The 10,677-nt window shown below is 37.2% G+C and overlaps 2 protein-coding genes across 4 annotated transcripts; both read right to left on the bottom strand.

The window, feature by feature from the left end:
• Positions 1 to 39: 39 nt before the first annotated feature.
• On the bottom strand, positions 40 to 4,713 carry LOC107770533 (uncharacterized). 3 transcript variants are annotated; one of them, XM_016589852.2, is made up of 5 exons: positions 4,574 to 4,713; positions 3,088 to 3,778; positions 2,799 to 2,999; positions 667 to 757; positions 40 to 429 (listed from the first exon to the last, which is right to left on the bottom strand). In XM_016589852.2, the coding sequence occupies exons 2-4, from the start codon at positions 3,757 to 3,759 to the stop codon at positions 737 to 739; spliced, it is 894 nt and encodes a 297-aa protein (XP_016445338.1). In that variant the 5' UTR covers positions 3,760 to 3,778; positions 4,574 to 4,713; the 3' UTR covers positions 40 to 429; positions 667 to 736. The 3 variants fall into 3 exon arrangements, with proteins under 3 accessions (XP_016445338.1, XP_016445340.1, XP_016445339.1); XM_016589854.2 differs by having other exon boundaries at positions 40 to 108; XM_016589853.2 differs by having other exon boundaries at positions 3,088 to 3,800; positions 4,574 to 4,708.
• A 793-nt stretch (positions 4,714 to 5,506) lies between these two features.
• On the bottom strand, positions 5,507 to 10,161 carry LOC107770537 (uncharacterized). Its single transcript, XM_075238810.1, has 4 exons — positions 9,916 to 10,161; positions 8,872 to 9,874; positions 6,886 to 7,147; positions 5,507 to 6,102 (listed from the first exon to the last, which is right to left on the bottom strand). Exons 1-4 carry the CDS (start codon positions 10,010 to 10,012, stop codon positions 5,923 to 5,925), a joined length of 1,542 nt encoding a protein of 513 aa, XP_075094911.1. The 5' UTR covers positions 10,013 to 10,161; the 3' UTR covers positions 5,507 to 5,922.
• Between the last annotated feature and the right edge of the window lie 516 nt (positions 10,162 to 10,677).

Raw genomic sequence — 10,677 nt, 5'->3', positions numbered from 1 at the left:
TTATGCTACGAAAAGATTAATAACAGCAACGAGAAGCTCCGTGGAAGACCATTAATCTGGTAGTCGCCATGGCTGACTTCAATTAAGATCAAGAAATCTCTCATCAAACTACAAAAAAAATGGCAATGATACAGAAAACTGCTAAAAACATAGCAGATATCCACAAATGAAATTAATATACAGTACAGGCAACACCGCCACAATTTAGCCTCTCATCCATCATCTTGGCATATATTGCAACTTTTCCAAAAAAAAAATAAAAATGTGATGAATCCATCACCACACTTATGTGATTCTACTGCAGACACCATGTACACAATACCAGACATTGGACTACGTAAAGGGACATCTCTCCTCTAGCCAATCTTGTGACAGCAATACGAGATTCTCATTGTACATTCTCAACGAAATACATGTCAGACAACAAACCTGATGCAGAGAGACCAGCAAAATGAAACTTAGCATAAAGTAAAACTGACACAGCCACTTCAAGATAGCATTCCCTAATATAAAAAACTAGAGCTGTTTCTCGCGGATAAAAAAAAATCTCCTAGCTTTCCTTCCCCGTTAATTTGGAAGAAACTATCCATCGGAACTCGATTGATACCCGCATACTGCACAAAATATATAAAACCATATGAACATAAAATACTATCAAATTCCTACCTCTTCTTTAACTGAGGCAACCTAGAAATCTTAACATGTCAGCACTTGAACTTGATGAAGTTTCAGCATGCTATTTCTTCCTTTGAGCAGCCTGTGATTAGTAAAACCGTATTCGTAAGAAACTTCCTAAAACTTACTTATATGAAGGGTAAAGAAGCACTGATTTTTTTTTGAAATATAGAGGCCCCAAGAGACGAGTAATTGTAAAAGAAGAGAGGAAAATGAAGCAATTTGTAATAGTAGCAGTAACAATTCAAGAAAAGACAGAGAAATAAGAAACTCTAATTAGGTTGTGTTGCAATCCATTCGCCTACCTGTAAGCCCTCCAAACATACTAGCAATGAGCATTCGAGCACATAATACATTCTTTATTACGAATATCCTATTGTTTTCAATTTCAAAACTTGATGGATAATAGGTCTTGACCCTCTACACACACTCCACGCTGTACTATCCTTGCCATTGAATCAACGCATGCCCTATGGGCGTCAAGCACATAATGCACAACATAATCAGGAAATTGTCACCTCACATAGTTGTTTTAATGTTACTAACTCCACGTGATAAACCCACACTGGAAGGACCAACAACAAGGACTCCATGTCACCTCACATAGTTGTTTTACGAACAGATGAATTGGATGGTCCACAAGAAGATGACCAACCCTAGTTTATAGGAGTGGAAGAAATGGACAGTCCCAATTCTGTCTCCAACTTTGACGTCAACAAACACACTAGTACCCAAGCATATAGATATTGATCATAATGAGGAGACACTGTTATTACCCAATACACATTAGTGGCGCTGGTAGCAGTCATCTAAATATCGCCTAGACAGCCAGTTTTGCTCCAACGAGACATCAAAACTTCCATCCGACTTGGTCCTATTCTCGAGCATAGCTTAAATCTTTCTGTAGATAGTAAGTTCCTCTTTGTTTTGGATACTTTAGATAATAAACAATAGTTCGCATATGGTGGTGCTAAACCTTAATTTGACCTATGATCATTTTACTTCAGCTTCTAACGGCAACTTTAGGATAAAGTAGAAAAGGGAATTCGGAGTAATATTTCGGTGATATTACCTCTTTCTTTTCAACAGTCGAACAAAACAATGATAGAAAATTTTCTATTTCAAATCATGTTAAATCTAATTCAAATTACTGGGTGCCCAAGGTGCCTCATCTTCTCTTTCGTCATTGCTCATTCCCGAACACTTCAGCCTTCCCTTCTTTGAACTCTCTCCCTACCGTGTGGTTGACTGAAGAAAGTCAGAAAAATAGTAAATGGACGGGTTATACCACCTAGTTGGATTAGCAAGCCGCTAGTTGACATATTAGAAAGATTAATAGATGTCATCGTCAAACTTTACAGCAGTCTAGTCTCTGTAGCAACTCCTAGGCCGTAGCAGAATCAGATTTTCCTAAAGTCTATGCAGCTACTGAACAGTTAAAATGAACATACTGAAAAACGGAGTGAAGGTAACTAGACATTTGCTAAGGTCTAGTAAACTAAGGTGCTAGTGAGACAAGGTTAATTCACTCTGAGATTGAGAGTCCCGTATGCTCTGATGTCGGAATAATCATTATAATACGATGAAAGCAACTCATTAACAAGAAAGTCCCTGCTCTCCTCTTAGCAATGACCTTTCTAGGGCTACTTTTAGAACTGCAGATTCTGTAATAAGACTATTCATGGGCATTCTCCGACTTAGAATCGAATTCATACCCGGCAATTTACGATCTACCCAACGCCTTATTTTATGTTGAATAGGCATAATAATACTTCCTCTATCACTTAGCAAAGTCGAGCCCTATCAGATTTCCTTAGCAGAAAACATTCATACATACTACTTATTTTCTAATAGAATTTAAGATACCTGAGTCAGAGAACTTTCCAAAGATTTTTTGCCACAGAACAAAGAACTACTCTTGCTGGAATCTTACTAGGAATAACTTCAAAAACTTTTTAACAGATTACCCAATCCAAGATGCATATTTAGAAGGATTTTCGACTTAAGGTAAAAATTCAGATAGAATATTCATATTTGCTAATTCATTATTTCAGAATACAGTATTCGGCATTGTACTAAAGAATATATCAGAATGTAGGATAACAGTTTAAAGCAGTTCATACCTTTCTCATTTTTTCTAATACTGAGTCTTCAAATTTCTGGTATCCAGCACCTACAAGATTACTCAAACTTGGGCCCTCAGGTTCTCTATCTTTCTCAGCGTTAAAAAATGAAGATGGCATTGTGGGTTGAACTGTTGGCTGAAGAGGCACAATTAAGAGAGGATTTGATAGATCCCCCAAGACATTTCCACAAACAGCTTTCTGACAAAGAGAAAAACCCATTAGTGAGGTGCTACTAACTAAAGAGATGAACAATTAATATCAATACTCAATTTCATAAAGTACTCACAGCTGCGTCCTTAGAAGACATGACAACAAGAGCGGAGCCTTTCTTCTTAGAACTCTTGATTACTACATCTTCAACCTCACCAAACTCACTAAATAACTCTCTCAGTCTTTGGGCAGTATAATCTTCACCAATCTTCTCCCAAGATACCTTAAGCACCTTTTCCTTGTCTACATTACTCCCCTTTCCTTCTGTACTCGCCTTAGCCCTTGCATGTGTCTCTTTCTGTGAAGGATCTGTAGCAGTAGGCATCTTGTTTAAATGCATAGCACGAATTCGAGCAATTTCCTCTTTAAGCTTTCTAGCAATTCGCTCCTCCTCTTGTCGAGCTGAAACACTGGCATCAGGTGCAAAAGCAGCACGTTCTCTTGCATCGAGATCTGACATCATCTTTCTACGCTTTGAATCTTGTTGTGATTGGCGTTGGATCTTCTCACGTTTCACACGAAGTAGATCATCAAATAACTTCCTAGCTTTCTCATCCTTCAGAACCTCGTATGAAGTCTTCAGCTTTTGAAAGTTCAAGTGAGCATTTGGGTCATCAGGCCTCTTGTCTGGATGCAACTCTAATGCCTTCTTCTTATAGGCTTTAGATATGTCTTTCTCAGAAAGTTTGGCTCCTTCCTCTCCAGAGGGTAAATCCAAAACAGCATAATGATCAACTTCGATATCCATTTTCTACCCGAATCTTGAACTGTGCAACAAATGCAAACCAACTGCATCAGAAAAATTATGATATTCAAATTACAAAATAAAAATAAAAACAACCCTAAACTTCTCAAGATAGCTTTTAACTAACTAAGGAGATACTGCTCCAATGACACATCAATAGATCAATAAAGGTACCAGCGACCAATTAAACAAGTTCTATTGGTGCAGATCCTGCCACGGATTCTACTCCCAAGTTTAATGGTATTATGATATGGCAAAACAAACATTTGGCTGGGAAAGGTTAAAGCGGTTGCACGGAATTCAATAACATAACTGAAAAACCATTAGAGAGCAGAATTATAAACTCAAAACCAGCTCTAGTCCAGAACTTCAATAAGCTTTTATAATTTATATTAGTAAAATTAAAGATTTTTTAACAGTAGGATTTTGATCAGGAAGATTGATGCAAAATTAGCCTCAAATTCAAGAATTGCCAATGTCATAGGTTGTAAGGCAATACTAAGCCGTTGATTTTAATTCTGTAAGTGAGGGCAGAGATAATAGTAATGGAAAAGGTCCAAATTTTCCCCAAAAGAAAAAGGGCAAATATAGACTAGCGCACAGCATGCTCAAAATAGTTTTCAAATAACAAAAGAAAAGGAAAAAAGAAGCACGAGCAATGGAGCAACCAGCAATTCTAAGAACTCACATCAAAAGGTTACATAAGGAATTAAGCAAATTGGGAATAGAACAATAAGATGTTGAAAAAGCAATTGGATAGTACAATTATATGATTTTCGCATTTAAAGATGGGAATTTAGCTATAAGAAAAACATACCAGTAGAAGTAGGAATTGGGAATAAATTTGGCTATATGGTGATACCCGAAGTGGTAGGGTTTGGGTAGGGATATGCCGGAGTTATGCTGTTGTGAGGTGAAAAGGGGCGACTTCTGTATTCTGTAGATATTTTAGAGACTGAAGCAGAGATACGGGTTGCCTTACCAATTTGGATCCGGATCTGGAGTCCGGACTAATCAAGGTACAAGCATTTAAGCATGTTATACAATACGTTTTTGGTTTTCTTGTTGGGTTATAAAGCAAGAGATTACGGTGTACTTACTTCGTAAAATTAGATGAATCAGTGTAATATCGACTATTGTATACTCGAGTTGCATTGTTAAAAACCGTTATGGCTTTAATTAATATATCTTTTGTTTTGATATCAATAAGCATTGTTATGTTTTATACTTGAGTTGCATTTCTTGACCTTTTATAATATTTCTCAGATTTGCTAATAACACTTCTACATGATCTATTTTTCATGTAATTTCTTAATATTAAAACTGCATTCTTCTGGAAATAATTAATCTTATTCCAAATATAATACTACTATCATAGAGTTTCCATGAGCAAGTTATAGTGGACAATGTACTTTAACCTTGAAATCGAATAGAAATTTCAAGAAAAAAACTGCTGGTCAAATATTCTATAGATCAAATTAACATTCAAAATTGCATTACATGATTTTTCCTCCCAAGTTGCAACTTTTTCAAATGTACAAAAAATTCCCAACCTCATAACCTCTTTTCCATGGTCTTACACTTAAGACTTCCCAAAACCACTCTTATTGAAAACTCCAACACTTCCAAATAACTGGCTTATCTTGAAATAATTATTGACTTCCGCCGTACCAGACACAAAAAAAAAACCCGATTAAGTTGCACCAAATTTGAATAAAAAGAAATACTACAACTATTGCACTACTATATATTTTTTTCTTATGCAGATTTTCTCTTTTTATAATATTTCCACTAATTCTCAAGAGTCATTAATACATATGAAAGGCCGGCTGGGTTGAAAATCTCTCTGGGCAGCAGCACTGAAAATGTTACAAAACTAGCTAATCTTTACAAAACAGAAGAAAAAGGTTGGCTCTCTTAGCAAGGTTTCAACCACAGAAATACAGGGAGCTTGAAGAGTGGCTTAACTTTTAGACACTGACAATGCGAAAATCCAGGCGAAGAGAACATAGCCTTGCTTCAATTCATGGAATGAAAACGTAAACACAAGGTAGAACTCATGGACACAAGGTGGTTAAGGTAAGATTATTCCTTGCAGTCCTCTGTGTAAAAGGATGCAAAAATTTTATGAGGTTAAACTGAAAAACACTCCATCATTTGGAGGTCTTATGCCATGGGGATCGGAAGGTCATCACTGTTACTCCTACGATGCATTTGCTTTTGCATGGCTTTTACTGCTGCCACTCTAGCTGCATTGGCTGCCCTGTTGGCAGCTGCAACTGCTCTGTTCACTCTTTCATCAACCTTGGCCACATCATAGGCCCTCTCTGCTGCTCGACGAGCCTCCTGATACATATAAATATATGTAAAAGCAATTAGCAGTTGGTTCAAATTCAAATGGCATTTTCCCACTAATCTAAAGAATTGAATCAAACTAGGTAAATACAATCTCACAGCAGATATTCTCCACTGAGAGATCTAATTCCAAAATTCTAACAATTTTAATGCACCTCAGAATTGAATAGTCAGTGAAGCCAATGTATATATACTGTAGGAGTCAACCAAGTACACTATTACATCCTACAGTATTAAGAGAATGAAAAACTGAAGATCCACAATTGAGGAAGGGAAGGAAATCAACTGCGAAAGCTTTCATGTTTTTTATTTTATTTTAAAATACTTACTAAGAACTTCTACCCAGAGAAAACAAATATCCATGTAAATAATTTCTTTTTGATAAGGTAAAAGTTAACAAATATCCATGTTAATTAGGATGCAGACTCCGTGCTTACTCTCTTTCTGACTGGCTAGATGCATGTCTGAAAATTTTAAAACAAATTTCCTTGATATTTACAAGTAGCAATAATGACTTTGCTTTTGTGTGTCCTAACACTTCAAAAGGTGAATATTATACTCGTAGAGAGGTCAAATTACTCACACTTACTCACAAAGGAAACAGATCTTGCTGATCCTAACACAACTCAATGATGTGCTAACTAAACTAACCAGGCCTCTCAGGCATCATAGAAGACATCCAACGAGGTTTATTAAAAATTTCAGAGAGCCTATAATTAGGCAGTCAATAAACCCATGAACCTACCACAGACCAAGTTATGATTTAATCTTTACCTGCACAGCATTTAGCACTTTGGAGTGGTAAACAGCAACAGGAGATACAGGATAGGAGGCATTCTGCGTGCTTGGAATGTCGAGAACCCCATTTTGCCAATGACCAGATTGGGTTTCTCCATTTCTAAAAGTATACATCCCAAGCCCTTGTCTCTTTCCCTCATGCCAAGCTCCTTCATAGCGGTGCCCATTTGCAAAACAATATACTCCAAAACCATGCATCTTATCAGCAAAATATTCTCCTGCATAAGTGTCTCCATTCCTAAACATTGGAAAGAAGTCAATCATTAGCAGCGAGAAAAGAATGAATTCTTTCTTACTTTCGTAAAATCATCTCATTACAGTACATGCAAGGGTGCCCAGTGCAGACACTACCATTCAAACTGAAAATCAATACAGCAAAATGAAGGGATATAGATAACAAGTGTAGGAAACCTAGCGGAGAAAAGAAGGAAAACCCCACAGTAAAACTATGTTATATGTGTGCATGTGTATGTTTTAAAGCCTACAACACGACTATGTGCAACATAGCTTTATATCCTGGAAAACAGCAATATTTCTCCAACAAAATGATACTTCAAAGCACCCTTACCATATGAGATACAGAAATAAGGAAGGTCAAATTTTTATAGCATTTACAATCATGAAAATCATAAAGAATTTTCAAAGCAGTTAAGACATCAAGTGACTTCATTCCTCCTTTTATCTTAAATCCAAATAAATGATTTTGGACCTGGTAACACTCTTTCTCAGTCTGTTACGTAGTATCTCACTATATGTCACTAAAACCATACAGGCAGTACACTGCGATCATCACATCAACAATTTTTTCTCTTACATTTTGAGATAAGCTAAAACTTAACATAGCACAAACACTGTTGATATCAGTTATATCTCTTCAGTTAAAATAAACTCCACATCATATTTAATGGAACTTTATCAATGTGCCTCTAGGTATTTTCAGCAGTCTCTAATTAGGCTCATAGTTAGTCAGAAGTTGCAATAGATAGTGAAAATATTAATATCTCATCTAGACATAGAGTCAAGGCATGAACCCTACCCTGTTTTGCTCTGCCACTTTAGCAAAGCCATGCATAATGCAGGCACACAATTACAAAAGGTAGTTTATCTTTTCAATTATTTTGCACATCTTCTGTTCAACATGAAAAAGATTACTTTATAGTCTTCACTTGGTTAGAAGATTGTCTTTCTTTAGTCATGGATTCGAGGAAAACTGGAAATATTGACAAGACTCTAGTCCGAAAAAATATTTTCTTCAGCACATGGTTCCATACATTAATAGTCAATTAAAGAAATTAATTTGAAAATGATAGAAGAATAAGCATTTCAAAACAGGAAAGGAGAATAGTGCTTGCTAAACTACACAAAGGAGAATAGTGCTTGCTTGACTACACAAAAGGAAGGCCTTTTTCGAGAAAGCCTAACTGGATAGAGATGACAAAATACAAAGGGGGACAAGGACAGCATATCCCCCAATCGGACAGAAGTCAACTAGTTGCTCACAAAATATAATCCACAAGTCTACAACCTAATGTAATCAACTAGAGCAAACTATATTTCGTTTTGTCTACTCTCCAGTAGATTGAGGACTAGCACCACCTTACTTCTCGTATTCCCCATTTCTCTACACTCCAGTAGATTGAGGAGAGTTATACACTATACAGTACATCTCGAGTTAAAAGTTTACGCTGCACAACACCGAGCCATATAGCAACAAGCTCAGCAACTCTTTCACTCCTCTCCCGCCTATATCAAGCATTTCAAGAAGGTAACTATTCGTCTTAAAGAAATAACATAATCTATGGTTAATACATATGGTATACCACATATAGACAACTAAAGATTTCGTAAAGCTTCTAAAGCTTAATTAGGTATAAACAAGAAAGATCAAATTTTCTGGTTACATGTCCCTTCAAAAGTCAACAAATTTAGAAAACGAACAAAAACATCTCCATGAAAAATTACCTGAAGTGGTAGTGGCCAAGGCCATGCTTGACTCCCCACTTGAATTCACCTACATACCGGCTACCATCCTCACATGTATGAATTCCACACCCATGACTTTGACCGTTGGACCACTCCCCAGCATACACGTCGCCTGTGTAAAACCTATATACCCCAAAACCATGCCTAAGGCCCTGCCTATACTGACCCCTATATCGACTTCCCCTCGCCCACGTCTCCACTCCATAGCCGTCATACTTCCCATCAACCCAATCACCTTCATACCTCCCACTCATGTAATAGTAATAAACTCCACTTCCACTACATTTCCCCTTATGGAACTCACCCTCATACACATCTCCATTACTGTAAGCCTGCACCCAACAACCTGAATTTACCCTTTTATCGATCTTAGGCCGCGATCCAATTGACCAAAACACTGGTAAATGCTGCCTAGATACTTGGTTAGTTGAAGTAAACTTAATTGGCAAGGACCTAGCCAAGAACAACCTGATTGAAGGAAGCCTAGGCAGTGCTAAATTGAGTGAAAACAGTAAAGCAGCAGAGAAAGCAAAAGCAGATAGAAAATCCAAAAAGAAAGAGTTAGTTGGATGAGAAACCAAGAAATAGAAGAAAGGAAGGGAGAGGAGGAGTATTAGCCGGAGATGGAGGCGGAGTACACGGCGGAGGTGGCGGAGCCGTTGGTAAACATGGAAATGGTTCAGAATTCTTGATGGGTATTGACCCTTAGGAGCAGAAGAAAAAGGGTATTTGTGAAGAGAATCAGATAAAGTTGGAGACTTTAGAATAGAAGAGCTTGAGGAAGAAGAAGGGTTGTGGTGGTGGTGGTTTGTGGAAACACCCAAAAGGGGTCTCTTGTGAGGGGTGGTCTTGGTGGTGGTGGAGGTGGGGCTAGGGACAATTGGGTCATTTCCATTATCAATCAAGATTTGAAGGGGAGGAGGCACGGAAGGAGAGGAGGAAGAAGAAGAAGAAAATATCAAAGCTTGAGGGGGAGGAGTAGGAGGGGGTAAATATGGGGGTGGGGGGGTTTGTGATGAAGAGAAGAAGAAGGAGAAAGAAGGGGTGGTGTGGGATTGAAATCGGAAGAGATGCAACTGCTTTCTTTTCCGATCTGAACTTCAGATTTCTTCTGATGCATTACATACACATATAGAAATACATATCACACTACCAAAAAAACACAAAACAAGAACCTGGAAAATTGATAAAAATTCAATCTTTTTCTCTTTTCTCCTCAGCAAAGTCACAAAGATTCAATTTTTCTTTGTCAGTGATGATTCTTGGTTGGAACTGAAATTGGAAAATGAATTTTCCTTTCTGGGGTAGGTTGTTTAGCAGTTCTACCTCTATCTATCTAATTATATCTACAAAAGATGGACAAAATTATTGTTATTATTCCTATATATGGAATGTATGTGGGTGAGAAGTGAAAAACAGTTTTGTGTGTATGTGTGTGTGTGTGTTTTAGAGAAGAGAGCGGAGAGAGCAATGCGATGAGGAGTTTTTTGAGTTTTTTATGCTGAGGGTGGGGAGGTGGGTAGGGGTGAACTGAAGGGTAGGGCAGTTTGAAATCAGAGGCAACCAGCTTTCCCTTATAATAACAACAGCGTACAAGAACCGAAGCGCACGGAACTACCAAAGTTCAGTCTTGCTCTTTTTTTTTCCTCTTCATAATCTAAGAGCCCTTTTGACATAAGAATTTTTTCACTTTTTTCGAATTTTTTTTATTTTTTTTTAAATTATTATTTGGCCATAAAATTTTCAATTTTCACTTGAAAATAAATTTTAGAATTTTTTAAAAAT

Source organism: Nicotiana tabacum, chromosome 19, assembly GCF_000715075.1.
Source record: "Nicotiana tabacum cultivar K326 chromosome 19, ASM71507v2, whole genome shotgun sequence".
Taxonomy (NCBI): domain Eukaryota; kingdom Viridiplantae; phylum Streptophyta; class Magnoliopsida; order Solanales; family Solanaceae; genus Nicotiana; species Nicotiana tabacum.
This window is presented reverse-complemented; position numbering and strand designations above follow the sequence as displayed.

Bases quoted from the DNA above. Each gene is read 5' to 3' on its own strand.
- LOC107770533 (XM_016589852.2), bottom strand. From the start codon at position 3,759: ATGGATATCGAAGTTGATCATTATGCTGTTTTGGATTTACCCTCTGGA. The intron at 3,000-3,087 runs GTGAGTACTTTA...TCTCTTTGTCAG, and splicing joins TGTCTTCTAAGGACGCAGCT to AAAGCTGTTTGTGGAAATGT. The intron at 758-2,798 runs GTATGAACTGCT...TACTAATCACAG, and splicing joins TATTAGAAAAAATGAGAAAG to GCTGCTCAAAGGAAGAAATA.
- LOC107770537 (XM_075238810.1), bottom strand. From the start codon at position 10,012: ATGCATCAGAAGAAATCTGAAGTTCAGATCGGAAAAGAAAGCAGTTGC. The intron at 9,875-9,915 runs CTCTTCATCACA...ATTTACCCCCTC, and splicing joins CCTTCTTTCTCCTTCTTCTT to CTACTCCTCCCCCTCAAGCT. The intron at 6,103-6,885 runs GTAAAGATTAAA...TATATGTATCAG, and splicing joins AAGTGCTAAATGCTGTGCAG to GAGGCTCGTCGAGCAGCAGA.